Below are 22,130 nucleotides of genomic sequence, written 5' to 3' on the forward strand. Positions count from 1 at the left end.
GGTGTAACGCAAGCTTTTTAGCCTCACCGCAAAACTCGTAATGGCTGCGTGAAAAAGCCAAATAGCAGCGAGATTGATGACTGTTAGTTAAAGGGACATTATACACTCATTTTTTCTTTGCATAAATGTTTTGTAGATGATCTATTTATATAGTCCATAAAGTTTTTTTTTTAAATTAATGTATAGTTTTGCTTATTTTTAAATAACATTGCTCTGATTTTCAGACTCCTAACCAAGCCCCAAAGTTTTATGTGAATACTGTCAGCTACCTACTCCAGCTTGCTCCTGTTTGTGTAAAGGGTCTTTTCATATGCAAAAGAAGGGGGGGGGGTGTCTTATTTGCCACTTGCAGTGGGCTTTCCAGCTACCTTTTCAACAGCGCCAAACTGACAGCGTCTAAGTAAGTTTTTAATCAGTTTTATACTGGATTTTTATATCAGTATCTGTGCATATTATTCTTTATAGTAGTGTCTATTAGATGCAGTTATATGAAAATGAGTGTATACTGTCCCTTTAAATTACCATTTTTTCAGTGTTAAAACCAGAACTCAAAACTTGTAATCTAGGTGAAAGAAAGTAATGAAGCTCTCTGGGATAGGAAATTTCACATGGGAGAGAGAAGGTAACTGGAGAACCCCTAGGGGCTGATAGAAAAAAAGTCTCAGTTTGCATCAATTCTAAATTAAACTGAAATGCTTTCACTACAATTTAACTTGCTTTTGTCTATATATTAGTATATATTACTTTTCTTTTAGCAATAATAAGTGTATTGTGAATTTTGAGCAAACGTCACCTGCTGGCGAGACAAATCAGGGAGACCAGCTTGTTTAAAATGCTTTGAAAATTTCACAATACTTGTGAGAGAGCTTTAGACATACCCTGAGAACTCCCCTGTTAAACCCAGGGAACTGCCCTCTCTCTCCCACTTTCTGCAGTTTGCAATAAGGAAATTCAATGTGCAGTGTCATTTGTATATATAAACAGAAATATAATTTGTTAAAATAACCCGGAAAGATGCACTTACAGTTGCTGAAGTTCCGCTTGAAGGATCTTTAATTGTTAGTTTAAACAATTCTAAAAACATAATTAGAACGTGTAAAATCACTGCTAGAGCTAAATGTATTAAAATATAAAATCATTAATTAATTAAATGCTATAAAACTGAAAGGACAGTATGACCTAACCTAAAGTGTAAAGTAATATAAAATACAAAGCGCAAAGTGTAAGTGTAACAAAACTCATATCATGCAGTGCGTTATTGCATTGGGCTTGTCTCTGGGCTTGCCGAGTGAGTACTGACGTCTGCCTGACTCAGACTACCTCTCTGAAGTCAGACTTGAGTCAGTAGGCAGCCGAGTGTGTACCTACCTTTGCCAGACTCAGATTACCCATCTGCCTCTGACTCAAGTCTGCCTTTGTCAGAGTGTGTACTGACCTCTTTTTCTCTCATACCTTTCTCTTGCCTTATCGCTGGATATGCCGTTTATTAAAAGAAGATCTCCTGTATTGACACATACCCATATGGCAAAATCTTGAAAATACCATTTTATTCAGCATATGAACAAGTGTGGAATTTCTTACACACTGATGATTTTACATGTTATAAATGAGGAATCACTGTCATTCTGTTATATGCAGTTCTTCCAATGACCTATTTAAGGGGCACACTGCCTGGTTGTCTATACTGACCACTCAGTTAAAATGTAAGCAAATATAAAGCTAAGATTAGCTCATGTTAATTTTTTTTTTCAATGTAACATTAAGAATTCATATGTGCTTTGGATAACGTAAGTAATATTTACACATAACAAAAATGTTATACTATTGCAAAGTAGTACACTGCATCTAAGTTCTTTTTTGGTTCAGACCCTGGACAGCACTTGTTTATTGGTCGGTTAAATCAATCCACCAATCAGCAAGAACAACCCAGGTTGTTCACCACAAATGGGCCGACATCTAAACTTACATTCTTGCTTTTCAAATAAAGATACTAAGAGAATGAAGAAAATTTGATAATAGGAGTAAATTAGAAAAGTGCTTAAAATTTCATGCTCTATCTGAATCATAAAGGAAACGTTTTTTAGGTTCAGTGTCCCTTTAATACAGGGATAATTTATATCGTTCAATGGTATTATGAAGTGATAAAAAAATAAAAATAATAGTGGTGCTACAATGCACCAATTCAACATAAGCAAATTGCTATTATGTCTCTAGGTTTATTTTTTATGGGTTTATTTATTTTCTTCAAATTATTTTAAACATTTAGATCTCTGCAACCAAAAAAATAAAAAAAATCCATTACTAGACAATAAAATGTATCCTCATGCCCAATTTCATAACAATCGGTGTAGGAGTTTTTACTGTAGGTAAGCAGTTCCCTAGGAGCCAATCAGCATCATTTTTGAAGCACATGATCACAATCACAACATTGTGCTTCCATTTTTGTTTATGATCAGAACTTGGATGGATGCATCCGTCCTGAAGGGGTTAAACTACAATTAACTACTGTGCCGCTATAATTAGCATTGGGCGTGTTCAAATCCAATGATAGCACTACAAACCAGCAGACAAAATACAAGACACAATGCTCTGGCTATGATCAGTACAAAGCTAGTACCAATATAACTGAAGGGATATATTCAGCTATGAATAAAACAAATACTGAAACGTATCTGTGACTATGTGCATTCAGAAAGCTATAAGAAGGGTGGGTGGTCATTATGAGGAGCGAGGGTGGGAGAATTTAATTTTGAGACTTCACTGATCGATTAATTAAATCCAGAAATTTAATATATCTTATTTCATAAAAGTAGAAGACATAGAATTAAATGTATAGAAAATTAGCAAATCTAGGCAAACGCCAGCCCCATAAAGGGGATTGTTGTGTTTAAAACAGTAGTTGGAAGGAAAAAGCATGAGATATTGTATATCTAATTTGCATATCTTACCAAGAGTTCCCTGGTGCATTGGTAACAATGTACGTATATACAGGACTTCTCAGGAAAAGTAAGCGGGGAAACTTGCATAGATTTGCTAATTTTCTATAAAACAATTTCATGGCTCTTATTTTTATAAAAAGGAGGATTTTAATCTCTTGTTTCTCCACCATAACTCAAATGAGTATTGTTTTTCTCTGGAAATAACTTTACAGAGCAGCAAATTAAACCTATCTTCTGCTGATGAGAGTTAAAAAAAAAAAAAAAACACATAGCTGTCCAGAAAATGTATAGCTGTGTTTAAAACAATACTTGGAAGTGGAAAGTGTGAGATAGTGTATATATAATTTGCATATCTTACCCAGAGTTCCCTCTTGCTTTGGTAACAAGCAAGCAGGGATACGTGTCTAGATCTGCTACTTGCCTATACAATTGTCTTTAACTTATCTTACAAATATAAAACTTTATAGAAATCTGAACTCACCTTGTTTGCTTACTACTTTCATTTTTTTACTAACAGAGGACGGGCTCAGTTGACAAGTTCCAGTTGTTGGAGAAAACTGATTCATTTGTCTTTTGGTTTTCCTTGGGGATTTTCCATGCTGTTTGCAAAGCACATGATATAAAAGGAAATATCATTAAAGAGCTCAACTCATACATTATAATATTATTCAAAAGCAAAAACATGATATGATTGTTTTATGGATGCGCAGTAGGTCCAATCAAGTGTAGCATACATTTTAAATAAAATTAAAAAACGCAATGGAAAACATTTGTTTCCACTACATGATGTTTGAAAGACATTAAAATGTATACTTGAATATGCACTAATTTTCTTTTAAATATCAAATTTATTTTTGTGAGTTAAAGGGACAGTAAACCTAAAAAATTATGTTATATAATTCTGCACATTATCTTAGCATCAGCTTTCAAAATAAAAGTATTTTAGAGATGTAAGCTGTCAAAGTTGCACTTACCTGCTTTGCTCTGCATGATCTTCTGATTAGGTCTTCTTATTCACAGCGCGCCCGATCGCACTATTGAACTGAATGTAGCTCGTTCCAGCTCTGGACTGGTAGTGGGAGCGCGCTACATTCAGTTTAATAGTGTGATCAGGTGCGCTGTGATTAGATAGCGCGTCTGCGAAGCGCTTTTGAATAAGAAGACCTAATCAGAAGATCATGGAGAGCAGAGCAGGTATGTGTAACTGACAGCTAAAATCTCTAAAATCCTTTGATTTTAAAAGCTGTTGCTAAGATAATGTTATATACACTATGTGCAGAATTATATAACATTATTTTTTAGGTTTAGTGTCCCTTTAACCACACACATTGGGCTAGAATACAAGTGGCATGCTAAAGTTAGTTCGGGTTGCGATAAGCAACATCGTGACCACGCTAACTTGTGCGTGTATTACAAGTTGAAAGTAAACGGACTGGAATGGGCTATTATGTATATATACGTGTATTTATGTGTTCATAAGTGTATATCTGTATGTATATACATATATAAACACACATATATATATACATACACACATGTATACACACTTTGGAGCCCTTCCCAGACAAATATCTTTAAACATGAAAATTAATATTTATTAAAGGGTTAGAGCATGTAATTTTAAGACACTTAAATTCACTTCTATTTTCAAATGTGCTTTGTTCTCATAGTATCCCTTGTTGAAAAAGAATATGCACATATCCTACACTAGTGGGAGCTAGCTGCTGATTGGTGCCTCACACATTTGTCTTTTGTGATTGGCTAACTAGATGTGTTCAGCTACAGTGGGTATTGAAAAGTATCACCCCCTTGAAAATAATCACATTTTGTTGCTTTGCAGCCTGAAATAAAGACAGACACAGTTTTTGTTTATCCAGTTGTAATTACTCAGTGCAACTTATAACATCCAAGTGAAAGATATAACACCAACATGTCAGGCAAAAATAAAGACAATTCAAAAAGAGAATCCCTGAGTTGCAAAAAGGATCACCCCCTCCTAAAATTACTTGTAAACTCAATCAGGTGTAGCTAATCACCTTCTCAACGACACACCCAAAGACATTTGACCTTCAACTGTGATCAGCTGTTGGCATATTGATTATCTCAGCATGAAAAGAGCTTTCCTGGAGCATCTCAGTCCCTGGTAGAGCAACTGAAGCAAACAATCATCTATGGGTGGCAAGGCACTGTCAAAAGATCTCCAGGATAATGTTGTGGACAGGCACAAGTCAGGAGATGGATACAAGAAATATCAAACGCCTTATCAATGCCTAGAAGCACAGTGAAGTCTATTATTAAGAAGTGGAAGGTATTTGTTACAACACAGACCCTCTCTGGATCAGGATGTCACCCCAAATTGAATGAAAGAGCCAGGAGGAAACTGGTCAGAGAGGCTACCAAGAGGCTCACAGTAACTCTGAAGAAGTTGCAGGAATTTATGACAAAGAGTGGTCTTGTGTGCATGCGACAACAATATCACAAATTCTCCCCAAATGTGGCTTGTATTGGGAGGGTTGCAAGAAAAAAGCCACTCCTCAAGAAAGGCCACATTCAGTCACGACTGAGCTATGCTATAACACACCTAGGAGATTCTGAGGCCACATGGAAAAAGGTGTTATGGTCAGATGAGACTAAAATTTAATTATTTGGCCTTAACATCAAACGATATGTCTGGAGGAAATCCAATACAGCTCACCATAACACCATACCTACAGTAAAGCATGGAGGTGGTAATATCCTGTTATGGGGGTGTTTCTCTGCACCAGACATTGGACCACTTGTCAAGGATAGAAGGAATAATGGATGAGACAAAATTCCGTCAAATTCTTGAGGAAAATCTGCAGCTCTCTACCAGGAAGTTGTCAATGGGAAGAAGGTTTACCTTCCAACATGACAATGACTCCAACCACTGTGTGGTCATTTTTGCTGTGTGCTTTAGGAGAAGAAGGTGAATGTCCTTGCATGGCCTAGTCAGAGCCCAGACTTAAACCCCATTGAATATCTGTGGCATGACATGAAGTCCACAAACGGTCACCATAAAATGTAACGGAACTGGAGCAGTTCTGCAAAGAAGAGTGGGCAAATATTGCACAGTCTAGATGTGCAAAGTTAGTAGAGACATATCCCAACAGACTAAAGGCTGTAATTAAAGCAAAAGGTGGTTCAACAAAATACTGACACAAGGGGGTGATCCTTTTTCCAACTCAGTGATTCTGTTTTTTAATTGTCTTTATTTTTGCCTGACATGTTGGTGTTATATCTTTCACTTGGATGTTATAGGTTGCACTGAGTAATTACAACTGGATAAACAAAAACTGTGTCTGTCTTAATTTCAGGCTGCAAAGCAACAACATCGGATTATTTTCAAGAGGGTGATTCTTTTCAATACCCACTGTAGCTGTCAGTGTTCTTCAGCAAAGGATAAAAAGAGAATTTAGCAAATTTGATAAAAGAAGTTAATTGGAAAGTTGATTAAAATTGTATGTTCTATCCGAATCAGGAAATACAATTTTGGGATTTTCTGTCCCTTTAAATTTTAATATTTTTTATTATGTTTTACTGTGTTTTAATGTAAATAGTTCACATTTCATTGTTCTTCACATAGTAGAAAATGTTCTTTGTATTTTTAAATATTTATATTTAATCTATCTATATGTTTAACTATATCTTTATATATTCATGTAGATAGATAAGTCCTGAAGTTCGGCTTTCGTTGCATGCAAACAATTTACTTTCAGCTTGTAATAAAAAATTTACTTTGAGAGGGGGTTGTGTGCGAGCGAAAAATAACATGAAAAATACATTACAAAGTACAGTTACACTCATAACAACACCATCTAATAAGAATTATTTTAAAAAAAATTGATAATAGGAGTAAATCAGAAAGTTGTTTAAAATTGCATGCTCTATCTGAATCACGAAAGAAAAAATTTGGGTTCAGTGTCCTGTAAAATCAGGGTCTGGCGGTTTAGGGGTTAATAGCAGTGAGGGGTTTGTGTTTAGGGTCTGTGGATTTTTTTTTCTTTGGGAATGTGGCAGTTTAGGGGTTAGCATTTTGGTAAACTATTTATGGTTATTTATTATGGTGACAGCACTAGCAGAAACTACTTTGGGCTAGTGCAATGTATGCCAATCACAAAATTATTGCAGAGCACAAAAAAATGAATAATTTACTTAAAAATGGAAGAGGTATGGCTTTGGCCTGAGCGATATTAGCAATTAATAATGGGTGATGAAAGGGCCCTCTTCACGTTAACAAGCCTTGCACCTCATCATTGCATGCAAATTAGTTGGGATGTGACACCAAATTTAAAAGGGGTCTCATTAAAATGAAGGGTAACTTTCCCCCTGGGAGGGTAGGTAGGGGCTTGTAACAGTGCCCTTTTCTCCAGAGAAAAACTCACCAGTGTCTAGTGGTGCAGGTGACCAGATGCATACTATGTGGACAAGTGACCAATCGTTCAGATGAGGATCTTCTCTACTTTTTAATGATGGTTGTAACTGGAGATATAAAACTCCTTGCTTACTGTTGCTGCATTATATTGCTGTTTTTAGATAAAATCACATATTCTGGAGGGGCATGCAACCTCTTACGTTAAAGGACAGACTCTTCTCGTTTAAAATGAGGAACCACGTGTCCATGTGGAGCAGGAGTTGACATATGGAGGCCAATTTATCAAGCTCCGAATGTCTAAAGACCGCTGCTCCATAACCCTGTCCGCCTGCTCTGATGAGGCAGACAGGAATCGCCATAATTCAACCTGATCGAGTACGATCGGGTTGATTGACACCTCCCTGCTGGCGGTCGATTGGCCACGAGTCTGCAGGGGGCGGCATTGCACCAGCAGCTCTTGTGAGTTGCTGGTGCAATGCTGAATACGGAGAGCGTATTGCTCTCCGCATTCAGCGATGTCTGTCGGACCTGATCTGCACTGTTGGATCAGGTCCGACAGACATTTGATAATTCTGCCTCATGGGCTGTGGAAAAGGGCTCCTCACAACTACATCATGTATAGTGAAGTAGTGCAGTTATGTATGACCTCAGTACGTATGACCTCATCACACAACATAAAATGAGATCACAACATCAGAACCGCTCCAGGGATAAGAAGAATGAGCAGGGATCTCTGTCTTCCTCTATAAAATAGCAGAGCTGCTTCAGAAGGTGACTCTTCATTTTCATCCACACATAAGGGCCAAATTATCAACCTCCAAATGGAGCTTGACACCCCTGTTTCTGTGCGCTGCCTCTGAGGCTGCGGTCTACAATCTGCCCGATCCTATACAATCGGGCTGATTGACACCCCTGCTAGCGGCTGATTGGTCCGCGAATCTGGGGGGCGGCATTGCACAAGCAGTTCTGGTGAACTGCTTGTGCAATGTTAAATGCCAACAGTGTATGCTGTCGGCATTCAGCGATGTCTGTCAGACATGATCCGCTATAGCGTATCATGTCGGACAGATATTGATAAATTGACCCATAGAATGGAAAGTGGAGAATGCTGCACTAAACTAGTTAAATAGTATGTACTCTAATCTCTCTAGGTGGTGTATTTGCAGTCATTTTTAAAGGGACATTAAAAGGGACATGAACCCCCAAAAATTACTGTAGAACATACAATTTTAAACAACTCTCCAGTTTACTTCTATTATCAAATTCGCTTAATTCTCTTGATATCATTTATTTAAGGAGCAGCAATGCACTAGTGCAGAGCTTTCCAAACTTTTCATGTTGGTGACACACTTTAGACCTACATCATTTCGTGACACAGTAATTCAGTTGTACTGGCAAACAGGAGGTTAAACTAACTTGTTTTAAGAGGTACGGACACATAAATTATATAATAACGAAATGTATTTACAAGTAACAGTAAGTATGTGCAAGAATTAATAACCCCAATAGCTACTTACTGTTTTAATGGGCTGTATGAGGTTGATGGGATGAACACAGTTTCTGAATATTTAGTAGAATATTAGATAAATTCACTTACATTTCATCATCAATCATTTTTAAGCTTTCACTTCCTATCCATATATCAAGAGCAGGAGCAGCGATGCACTACTGGGAGCTAGCTGCAAAAAAACAAAAACTCTGACTTCTGACGTTTAAGCTGCAGCCCTCAGAGCTCTGCGAGTCCAACTGACTAGTGCACGTGCTGCAAACGCACTGCTGTCCCACTCACTGACTACACGTGCAGTCACAAGCCGATTGAGGAAACTACACGCGCAGTCACGAGCTGATTGAGGAGACTACACGCGCAGTCACAAGCCGATTGAGGAGACTACACGCGCAGTCACAAGCCGATTGAGGAGACTACACGCGCAGTCACAAGCCGATTGAGGAGACTACACGTGCAGTCACAAGCCGATTGAGGAGACTACATGCGCAGTCACAAGCCGATTGAGGAGACTACACGTGCAGTCACAAGCCGATTGAGGAGACTACACATGCAGTCACGAGCCGATTAAGGAGACTACACATGCAGTCACAAGCCGATTAAGGAGACTACACATGCAGTCACAAGCCGATTGAGGAGACTACACGCGCAGTCACAAGCCGATTGAGGAGACTACACGCGCAGTCACAAGCCGATTGAGGAGACTACACGCGCAGTCACAAGCCGATTGAGGAGACTACACGCGCAGTCACAAGCCGATTGAGGAGACTACACGCGCAGTCACAAGCCGATTGAGGAGACTACACGTGCAGTCACAAGCCGATTGAGGAGACTACACGTGCAGTCACAAGCCGATTGAGGAGACTACACGTGCAGTCACAAGCCGATTAAGGAGACTACACGTGCAGTCACAAGCCGATTGAGGAGACTACACGTGCAGTCACAAGCCGAATGAGGAGACTACACGTGCAGTCACAAGCCGATTAAGGAGACTACACATGCAGTCAGGAGCTGATTAAGGAGACTACACGTGCAGTCACAAGCCGATTGAGGAGACTACACGTGCAGTCACAAGCCGATTGAGGAGACTACACATGCAGTCACAAGCCGATTGAGGAGACTACACGTGCAGTCACAAGCCGATTGAGGAGACTACACATGCAGTCAGGAGCTGATTAAGGAGACTACACGTGCAGTCACAAGCCGATTAAGGAGACTACACATGCAGTCACAAGCCGATTGAGGAGACTACACGTGCAGTCACAAGCCGATTGAGGAGACTACACATGCAGTCAGGAGCTGATTAAGGAGACTACACGTGCAGTCACAAGCCGATTGAGGAGACTACACATGCAGACACGAGCCGATTGAGGAGACTACACATGCAGTCACAAGCCGATTGAGGAGACTACACGTGCAGTCACAAGCCGATTGAGGAGACTACACGTGCAGTCACAAGCCGATTGAGGAGACTACACATGCAGTCACAAGCCGATTAAGGAGACTACACGTGCAGTCACAAGCCGATTAAGGAGACTACACGTGCAGTCACAAGCCGATTGAGGAGACTACACGCGCAGTCAGGAGCCAATGTGCAGCCAATAGGAATAGTTTCAGTTCCCACTGAGCTGCGCCAATAGGTTAAGATGATCTGTGACCCACTAGCTATCAATCACGTATCAACCATGTGATATGCGTAGCAGGCAGGTGGAAAGTCGGAAATACATTTTTCAAAAAAATGAAAATGAAAAGAAAATTAGTACTAAGCAGGGACACAACTACTCACTGCCGCCAGCACACTTACATGTCATGACACTAGTGGTTTGTAATTGTACACATGGGTGAGCCAATGACAATCAGTATATACTGTATATGCAGCCACCAATCAGCAGCTAGAACCTAGGTTCTTTGCTGCTCCTGAGATTACCTAGCTAAACCTTTCAGCAAAAGATAACAATCGAAGCAAGCAAATTAAATAATAGAAGTAAATTAGAAAGGTGTTTAAAATTGTATTCTCTGTCTGAATCCTGAATGTCTAATTATGACTTTACTGTCCCTTTAAGCACTAAATACATTACATGCATCTCCTAATTAAGATTGCCGCCATTTTAGAACCTAAGTTTCATTGCACATATTTTCTTAAAAAATGCATTTAGATAGTAATGTCCCTTTAAACTGAGTTCAATGTCTTTAAGTTATAAAATAGATTGTAGTTTTCTGAAATGAGATTTCTTGTAATACAAATGTTCTCAGTGTACAGTAAGTAGGATTGAATAAACTATATTGTTATACAGAGAAAATGACTACCCCAGGTCAAAATGTGTCTGCAAAAAGGACAGAATCAGACTCTCAAGTCTCAAAAGGTGACATTCAGTCAGTGTCTGTGCCTCGACAAGCCAGTAAACACACAGAAAAAACAAAAGGTATGACATTCTGTCAGTGTCTGTGCCTCGACAAGCCAGTAAACACACAGAAAAAACAAAAGGTATGACATTCAGTCAGTGTCTGTGCCTCGACAAGCCAGTAAACACACAGAAAAAACAAAAAGGTATGATATTTAGTCAGTGTCTGTGCCTCGACAAGCCAGTAAACACACAGAAAAAACAAAAGGTATGACATTCAGTCAGTGTCTGTGCCTCGACAAGCCAGTAAACACACAGAAAAAACAAAAGGTGACATTCAGTCAGTGTCTGTGCCTCGACAAGCCAGTAAACACACAGAAAAAACAAAAGGTATGACATTCTGTCAGTGTCTGTGCCTCGACAAGCCAGTAAACACACAGAAAAAACAAAAGGTGACATTCAGTCAGTGTCTGTGCCTCGACAAGCCAGTAAACACACAGAAAAAACAAAAGGTGACATTCAGTCAGTGTCTGTGCCTCGACAAGCCAGTAAACACACAGAAAAAACAAAAGGTGACATTCAGTCAGTGTCTGTGCCTCGACAAGCCAGTAAACACACAGAAAAACCAAAAGGTGACATTCAGTCAGTGTCTGTGCCTCGACAAGCCAGTAAACACACAGAAAGAACAAAAGGTGACATTCAGTCAGTGTCTGTGCCTCGACAAGCCAGTAAACACACAGAAAAAACAAAAGGTATGACATTCAGTCAGTGTCTGTGCCTCGACAAGCCAGTAAACACACAGAAAAAACAAAAGGTGACATTCAGTCAGTGTCTGTGCCTCGACAAGCCAGTAAACACAGAAAAACCAAAAGGTGACATTCAGTCAGTGTCTGTGCCTCGACAAGCCAGTAAACACACAGAAAAAACAAAAGGTGACATTCAGTCAGTGTCTGTGCCTCGACAAGCCAGTAAACACACAGAAAAAAACAAAAGGTGACATTCAGTCAGTGTCTGTGCCTTGACAAGCCAGTAAACACAGAAAAAACTAAAGGTGACATTCAGTCAGTGTCTGTGCCTCGACAAGCCAGTAAACACACAGAAAAAAACAAAAGGTGACATTCAGTCAGTGTCTGTGCCTCGACAAGCCACTAAACACACAGAAAAAACAAAAGGTATGATATTTAGTCAGTGTCTGTGCCTCGACAAGCCAGTAAACACACAGAAAAAACAAAAGGTATGACATTCTGTCAGTGTCTGTGCCTCGACAAGCCACTAAACACACAGAAAAAACAAAAGGTGACATTCAGTCAGTGTCTTTGCCTCGACAAGCCACTAAACACACAGAAAAAACAAAACCTAAAACAAAAAAAAACTATTTGTGTTAGTGTTGCAGTATGATAATTTAGTGGGGTTATTTCTATCTACCAGTTTTACACCTCTCGTTATAATTGCATTCTCATTAGTACTCGCATTAACACCCACCATGGGCCTGAGAAATGAGTAAACCGGTATATCATGATACATTTGGAAATAGGCAAGAACCATTTGGCATTGGTAATAAACTGTGTATCTGCATCTACAAACATAACAGTAATAGTTCAGTTTAATTCTTATTGTAGCAATAGTGGTGCAATTTATTGTTGTGGTGGTATTTTACTGCTTAATTATGGCAGATTAGCTGAGACAAAACTATATGCTTAACATAAAAATTCCTATCCAGAGTTCATTTCCCGTTTTTACATTCTAATATGCAGAATGTAACATTATCATAATTCCATATTGTTTCTTGTAGCGGTCGACGGCATGAATGCTGCTCATACAATTACACAGCTCGGAGCTGACAAATGACTCCCTCTCAAGTTCTAACAAATTCTATTTACAAAATGACTACAGGGCACAGAAAAAATACACTTGTCTTTTTCTCTATTACAGGGCAATCCAGTCGACAGGCCTTAAATCCAGTCTGAGTGTATTGCATATAACTTATCACCAACTCAGCCAGAGTATGCATTCTACAGCTAGCATTAATACCGTCCAGATGTAAAGCTTAAAGATGTCATATTACATATCCTACTGCATTAACTGAATAAGTGTGTGTGTAAATATACATTTATATTTAAATGTAATTAAACATTTTTAAAATGACACTAAAAGCAGACCTTGGGCTCGATCACATATGCAGCGTCACTCGCAAAAGCCGGTGTCGGCTATTTTTAGACGGATTTAGCGATCACATATACGGCGTCGCATACAAATGCGGCACGTATATTTCACACGTCTCCCGCTCATTTTACTCCCATAAACTAACAAAGAACTGGCGTTGCAAGTCAGTATCACATATTCAGCGCGGTGAAAATAGAGACATTTTACTCCACTACGCCACACATAGACAGACGCAGCAAGCCTTGCCTCCCCCTAAATTAACCCCAATAAACTACAGTTACATAAAATAAAAAAGACAATCTTTAAAAATTAATTAAAAATTAAAAGAATAAAAAAATCCTAATTTAACATTAAAGGGACACTGAACCCAAACATTTTCTTTCGTGAATCAGATAGAGCATGCAATTTTAAGCAAATTTCTAATTTACTCCTATTATCAATGTTTCTTGGTTCTCTTGCTATCTATAAAAAAGGAGGCATCTAAGCTTTTTTCTTGGTTCAGAACTCTGGACAGCGGTTTTTGTTTGGTGGATGAATTTATCCACCAATCAGCAAGGACAACCTAGGTTGTTCACCAAAATGGGCCGGCATCTAAACTTACATTCTTGCATTTCAAATAAAGATTCCAAGAGAATAAAGAAAAATTGTTAATAGGAGTAAATTAGAAAGTTGCTTAAAATTTCATGCTCTATCTGAATCACAAAAGAAAAAAATTGGGTTCAGTGTCCCTTTAAAATAAAAAATCCTAACATTACAAAAAATAAAAAATCTAAGATTACAGAAAAAAAATAAACGAAATTATCCAAAATATTTTTTTGAAACCTAATCCAATACCCCTATAAAAACAAAAAAGCCACCCTAAAATAAAAACACCCCTAATCTAACACTAAACTACCAATAGCCCTTAAAAGGGCCTTTTGAAGGGCATTGCCCTGAAGAAATCAGCTCTATTACCTAAAAAAATACAAATTAAACCCTAACAGTAAACGGCCCGACCCACCCCTCCAAAATAAAAGAGACCTAACTCTAGAAAAATCTAATCTACCCATTGCCCCTAAAGGGGCATTTGTATGAGCATTGCCCTTAAATGCTCTTTTGCTGCCAATTAAAAAATAAAAAAGCCCTAATCTAAAAAAAAAATTAAAAAAAACACCCCCCCCAAAAAAACTGTTCAAATCAGCCAATAGGATTTAAGTAGCTCTCATCCTATTGGCTGATTTGAAATTTTCAGCCAATAGGAATGCAAGGTACCCCAATATAAAATGGGTACTATGCATTCAATCTTCAGTGTGCAGCGGACCCTCCATGTCGGAAGTCTGCACGGTCACTGCTCCGCCTCCTGGACGAAGATGGATGTCCGGACTTCAGGAATAGTCAGTACATTTTTTGGGGTTAGTGTTATGTTTCTTTTTTTGGGGGGGTGTTTCGTTTTTTTTAGATAAGGGCTTTTATAATGGGCAGCAAAGGAGCTGATTGCCCTTTTTTATTTTGGATAATTTTGTTTATTTCTTTCTGTAAACTAAGATCATTTTATTTTTTGTAGTATATTTTTTATTTTAATTTAATCTTAGGTTTTTGTTTTTTTAATATAATGTTAGGATTTTTTTTATTTTGTTAATTTTTTAAGGTAGTCTTTTATATTTTATGGAAGTGTAGTTAATTGGGGTTAATTTAGGGGGTGTTAGGTTAGGGGGCTTAGTGATTAGATTAATACTTTGCGTTGTGGGGGGATGGCGGTTTAGGGGTAAATAAGTTAATTAGGTAGATTGTGTTGTGGGGTTTGGTGGTTTAGGGGTTAATAGTTTTAATAGGTAGTTTGAATTGTTGGGATGGCGGTTTAGGGTTTAATAGTGTTGATAGCTACTATGCGTTGTGGGGGGTGGCGGATTAGGGGTTAATACATTTATTAGGTAGTTTGCGATGTGGGGGGATGGCGGATTAAGGGTTAATACATATATTAGGTACTTTGAAGTGTGGGCAGATGGCAGATTAGGGATTAATAGTTTAAACAGGTAGATTGCGTTGTGGCGGGGATGGCGGTTTAGGGGGTTAATAAATTTTATTTGTTGCGATGTAGGGGTTGGCGGTTTAGAGGTCAATACATTTTATTAGTAGTTGCGATGTGGGGGGATGGTGGATATAGGGATTTTGACGTGCCAGGTTCATTTTTTGGAGGCGGGTTAGACTTTTACGGGCGATTGAATATTTTTTTTACTTGGGTGCCGGCAGATCATATACCGCCGTAAGTCACTGGCAAATCCAGAAATGTGTATTTCCGCACATTTCTGTACCTCGCCAGTTTATCCGACTTACGGCGGTATATGATCTGCCGGCGCCGTATATGCGATTCACCCGATGTGCGAAGTGAACTTATGGGCAGGCATGGGTTTCAGCAGTTGCGCTGAAACCTAAGCCGTATAGGTAATCTCGCCCCTTGAGTTTCAATAAAATGTTTAAAGGACCACTCAATGCAGTAGAATTACATAATTAACAAGTGCATAATAAAAAGACAATGCAATAGCACTTGCCTAGATTTTTTTTCTGACAAATGTATTTGTTCTCCTATTTTCCGGCCCCCTGTATCAGCCAATCACAGATTTATATACGTATGCCCTGTGAGCTTGTGCACATGCTCAGTAGGATTCCCCAGAAAGTGCGTCTTAAAACTGCTGCTCTTTCTGAATCATAAAAGTTTATTTTGACTTGAGTGTCCTTCAAAGGGACAGTAAAGTCAAAATGTAACTTTCATTGATTGGATAAAGCGTGACATTTTAAAAAACATTGCAGTTTACTTTGGTTATCAATTTTGCTTAGTTCTCTTGGTGTCCTTTATTAAAGAGTAACCCTAGATAAGCTCAGGAGCGTGCACGTGTCTCTAGCCATCTGCCAGCAATGTTTACAATATTGTTTATAGCAATGTTATACAAAGACTGCTAAAGACACGTGCGCGCTTCTATCAGCCTACCTAGCTTTACTCTTAAAGGATATCAAGAGAACAAAGCAAATTTGATAGAATTAAATTGTAAAGTTGTTTAAAGTGACACACTCTCTGAATCATGACAGTATACATTTTACTGTCCACTTAATGGGGCATAAAAAAAAAAAAAAACACTTTAAAAAATTATTTATTTTGCCTGCTTTTTTCTAAGTGTTTTTTTTCCAATGCCAACAAAGAGTGTGATGTGCATTCCAAAGACTTTATATCTCTACCGACTACATGCTACACAGTGATTGGGTTATGTCTCTGGACTGCAAAACAATATAAATAAAGCTTATTACAGTTATTGTGAATATTGATCTGCTACAATTTATATTATAAGTTTCAACGCAAACAATATGCTCAAATGTTTAGCTGCTGCGCTTTCATATTAATACTTTTTGTGTTGATTATTCCTTAATACATAATATACATCCTACATAATATACATCCAACTGACGCTGTACATGTAAAGACATTTATCAGAAATTATATGTGCAGAATAAAAGTTATTTTATTAAAGTTTTGGATTTTTAAAAGCATTTTAGTTACTAACTGCGGGCTAGGTTGCAAGTGGAGCGCAATTTATTGCTCCCGCTAGACGGAGGCTTTTTGCATTCTTATTACAAGTTGAAAGTAAAAAGTTTTCGTACAAGCACTAACCCGATTGCGCAAAAATAAGCCGAACTTCGAATATTACGACTGCATTAACATATTCCCTATAGACTTCAATGGAGAGTAAAAAGTAGAAAAAAAAAAACTAACATTATTACTCACACGCAAACCCGATCATGCTTTCTCAAGTGCACTAACCATAATGAAAAGGAAAATTATGCTTACCTGATAAATTTATTTATTTTACGATATGACGAGTCCACGGATTCATCCTTACTTGTGGGATATTATCCTCCTGCTAACAGTAAGTGGCAAAGAGCACCACAACAGAGCTGTAATATAGCTCCTCCCTTGACTCCTCCCCCCAGTCATTCGACCAAAGGCATAGGAAGAGAAAGGAAAAGCTAAAAGGTGCAGAGGTGACTGAAGTTTTAAAAATAAAATAAATTCTGTCTTAAAATGACAAGGCGGGCCGTGGACTCGTCATATCGTAAAATAAATAAATTTATCAGGTAAGCATAAATTTCCTTTTACAAAGATATGACGAGTCCACAGATTCATCCTTACTTGTGGGATACAATACCAAAGCAACAGGACACGGATGAACGGGAGGGACAAGACAGAGACCTAAACGGAAGGCACCACTGCTTGAAGAACCTTTCTCCCAAAAACAGCCTCCGAAGAAGCATAAGTATCAAATTTGGAAAATTTGGAAAAAGTATGAAGGGAGGACCAAGTTGCAGCCTTACAAATCTGTTCAACAGAAGCATAGTTTTTAAAAGCCCTTGTGGAAGCCACAGCTCTAGTGGAATGAGCCGTAATTTTTTCAGGAGGCTGCTGTCTAGCAGTCTCGTATGCCAGGCGGATGATGCTTTTCAGCCAAAAAGAGAGAGAGGTAGCCGTAGCTTTTTGACCCCTACGCTTTCCAGAATAAACAACAAAAAGAGAAGATGTTTGACGAAAATCCTTGGTCGCTTGTAAGTAAAACTTCAAAGTGCGAACCACGTCCAAGTTATGTAATAGACGCTCCTTCTTAGAAGGATTAGGACACAAGGAAGGAACAACAATTTCCTGATTAATATTCTTATTTGAAACAACCTTAGGAAGAAATCCAGGTTTAGTACGTAAAACCACCTTATCAGAATGGAATATAAGATAAGGCAAGTCACATTGTAAAGCAGAAAGCTCAGAAACTCTTCGAGCAAAAGAGATAGCAACTAAAAATAAAACTTTCCAAGATAACAGCTTAATATCTATGGAATGCATGGGTTCAAACGGAACCCCTTGAAGAACATTAAAGGGACAGTCTACACCAGAATTTTTATTGATTTAAAAGATAGATAATCCCTTTATTACCCATTTCCCAGTTTTGCATAACCAACACAGTTATAATAATATACTTTTAATCTCTGTGATTATCTTGTATCTAAGCCTCTGCAAACTGCCCCTTTTTCATTTCTTTTGACAGACTTGCAGTCTAGCCAATCAGTGCCTGCTCCCAGATTACTTCACGTGCACGAGCACAGTGTTATCTATATGAAATATGTGAACTAACACCCTCTAGTGGTGAAAAACTGTTAAAATGCAATCTGAAAGAGGTGGGCTTCAAGGTCTAAGAAATTAGCATATGAACCTCCTAGGTTAAGCTTTCAACTAAGAATACCAAGAGGACAAAGCAAAATTGGTGATAAAACTAAATTGGAAAATTGTTTAAAATTACATGCTCTATCTGAATCATGAAAGTTTATTTTGGCCTAGACTGTCCCTTTAAGAACTAAATTCAGACTCCATGGCGGAGCAACAGGTTTAAACACAGGCTTGATTCTGATTAAAGCCTGACAAAAAGACTGAACGTCTGGGACATCCGCCAGACGCTTGTGTAATAAAACTGACAAAGCAGAAATTTGTCCCTTTAAAGAACTAGCAGATATCTTTTCTCCAAGAAGGATTGGAGAAGGGGTTAAGATCCTAGGAATCCTAATCTTACTCCATGAGTAGCCCTTGGATTTGCACCAATAAAGATATTTACGCCACATCTTATGGTAAATCTTTCTAGTGACAGGCTTGCGAGCCTGAATCAGAGTATCAATGAGCGACTCAGAGAATCTCCGCTTTGATAAAATCAAGCGTTCAATCTCCAGGCAGTTAGATTTGGATGTTGGAACGGACCTTGAATGAGAAGGTCCTGTCTCAATGGTAGTTTCCACGGAGGTAGAGACGACATGTCCACTAGATCCGCATACCAAGTCCTGCGTGGCCACGCAGGCGCTATTAGAATTACTGAAGCTCTCTCCTGTTTGATTCTTGCAATCACACAAGGTAGGACAGGAAAAGGTGGAAACACATAAGCCAGGTTGAACAACCAAGGTACTGCTAGAGCATCTATGAGTACAGCCTGGGGATCCCTTGACCTGGACCCATAATGTGGAAGTATGGCATTCTGTCAGGATGCCATTAGATCCAATTCCGATGTGCCCCATTGTTGAGTCAATGATGCAAAAACCTCTGGATGGAGTTCCCACTTCCCCGGATGAAAAGTCTGATGACTTAGAAAATCCGCTTCCCAGTTCTCTACTCCTGGGATATAGATCGCCGATAGATAGCAAGAGTGATTCTCTGCCCATCGGATTATCTTTGATACCTCTATCATCGCAAGAGAACTCCTTGTTCCCCCCTGATGATTGATATATGCTACAGTCGTGATATTGTCCGACTGGAATCTTATGAATTTGGTCAGTGCCAACTGAGGCCACGCCTGAAGCGCATTGAATATTGCTCTCAGTTCCAGAATATTGATTGGTAATTGAGACTTCGTCGGAGTCCAAGTTCCCTGAGCCTTCAGGGAATTCCAGACTGCACCCCAGCCCAAGAGGCTGGCGTCCGTTATCACTATAACCCATGATGGCCTGCGGAAGCACATCCCCTGGGACAGATGATCCTGTGACAACCACCACAGAAGAGAGTCTCTGGTCTCTTGATCCAGATTTATCTGAGGAGATAAATTTGCATAATCCCCATTCCACTGTCTGAGCATGCACAGCTGCAGTGGTCTGAGATGAAAGCGAGCAAACGGGACGATGTCCATTAATGCTACCATTAATTCAATGACCTCCATACACTGAGCCACTGATGGCCGAGGAATGGACTGAAGAGCTCGGCAAGTATTTAGAATCTTTGATTTTCTGACTTCCGTCAGAAATATGTTCATGTCTACCGAATCTATCAGAGTTCCCAAGAATGGAACTCTTGTTTGTGGAACAAGTGAACTCTTTTCTATATTCACTTTCCAACCATGAGTTCTTAGGAAGGACAATGTCCGTATGAGATTTGGTCAGATGATGATTTGACGCCTGAATCAAGATATCGTCTAGATAGGGCGCCACCGCTATGCCCCGCGGCCTGAGAACCGCTAGAAGGGACTCTAGCACTTTTATGAAAATTCTGGGAGCTGTGGCCAACCCGAAAAGAAGGGCCACGAACTGATAATGCTTGTCCAGAAAAGCAAACCTTAGAAACTGATGATGATCCTTGTGGATAGGAATTTGAAGGTACGCATCCTTTAGGTCCACGGTGGTCATGTATTGACCCTCCTGGATCATTGGTAAGATTGTTCGTATAGTCTCCATCTTGAACGATGGGACTCTGAGAAATTTGTTTAGACATTTTAAATCTAAAATAGGTCTGAAAGTTCCCTCTTTTTTTGGGAACCACGAAAAGGTTTGAGTAAAACCCCTGTCCCTGTTCCAGTTTTGGAACAAGACAAATTACTCCCATGGTATAGAGGTCTTTTACACAGTGTAAGAACGCCTCTCTTTTTGTCTGGTCTACAGACAAACGTGAAAGATGAAATCTTCCTCTTGGGGGGAAATTTTTGAATTCCAGTTGATACCCCTGGGTCACAATTTCTAATGCCCAGGGATCCTGTACATCTCTTGCCCAGGCCTGAGCAAAGAGAGAAAGTCTGCCCCCTACTAGATCCGGTCCCGGATCGGGGGCTGCCCCTTCATGCTTTCTTGGTAGCAGCAGTGGGCTTCTTGGCTTGTTTACCCTTATTCCAGGTCTGGTTAGGTCTCCAGACAGACTTTGATTGAGCAAAATTTCCTTCCTGTTTAGTAGAGGAAGGGAAAGCAGAGGGTACTCCTTTGAAATTTCTAAAGGAATGAAAATTATTTTGTTTACCCCTCATCTTAAGGGGTTTGTCTTGAGGTAGGGCGTGGCCTTTACCTCCAGTAATATCTGAAATGATTTCTTTCAATTCAGGTCCGAATAGGGTCTTACCCTTGAAAGGAATAGTTAAAAATAAAATCTCTTTTACTGTTGTCCTTCATAATAAACTTATGAAAAAAAGGTCCCAGTGTCAATGTATATGCTGCTTATGAAATGTGCTGCAATAATGTAAGAAAGAAAAGCACCCAGTAGGACAGTAACTCCCCTTTAGGACTACTGCTTACCCTGTTCCCATTATAAGGAACCAAATACAGCCAATTCTGATATACAAAGTTTCCTCAGAAAAATTAGGCTGACACATACCTCAAATGCTGCTTATTGCATGAGACCGTCCTCCACACTGAAGAGTTTCCTTCATATTACCTTCAGATCTGTGGGAACCATAACTGACCTTAGTAACTGCTGCTAAGATCATCAATTTCAGGGAGAAATCTTCTTCTATATCCTCCCTGAGCAAAATAGTACTCACTGGTACCATTTAAAAATAAAAAACTTCTTGATTGGAGAAATTACAACTATCATTTTATCACCACTATCACTTTACCCTTCCTATTACTAGCATAGGCAAAGAGAATGACTGGGGGGAGGAGTCAAGGGAGGAGCTATATAACAGCTCTGCTGTGGTGCTCTTTGCCACTTCCTGTTAGCAGGAGGATAATATCCCACAAGGATGAATCCGTGGACTCGTCATATCTTTGTAAAAGAAATATCAATATTTCACATTCCAATGTTCTTCAGATAGAAGAATATGTTCTATTTATTCATAAATACACACACACACACAGGTGAAACTCGAAAAATTAGAATATCGTGCAAAAGTTCATTTATTTCACTAATGCAACTTAAAAGGTGATAGACTCATTACATGCAAAGCAAGATAGTTCAAGCCGTGATTTGTCATAATTATGATGATTATGGCTTACAGCTCATGAAAACCCCAAATCCACAATCTCAGAAAATAAGAATATTA

General features: G+C 39.0%; 1 protein-coding gene across 1 annotated transcript in view; it reads right to left on the reverse strand.

The window, feature by feature from the left end:
- Positions 1-22,130, reverse strand: part of ITGB3BP (integrin subunit beta 3 binding protein) — a gene marked incomplete in the record, with an annotated part of 308,200 nt that overhangs the window by 236,484 nt on the left and 49,586 nt on the right. The window contains 1 exon segment of the mRNA XM_053693670.1: positions 3,421-3,538. Coding sequence (XP_053549645.1) covers positions 3,421-3,538 — 118 coding nt within the window.

The sequence above is a fragment of the Bombina bombina genome, chromosome 10 (genome assembly GCF_027579735.1).
Source record: "Bombina bombina isolate aBomBom1 chromosome 10, aBomBom1.pri, whole genome shotgun sequence".
Taxonomy (NCBI): Eukaryota; Metazoa; Chordata; class Amphibia; order Anura; family Bombinatoridae; genus Bombina; species Bombina bombina.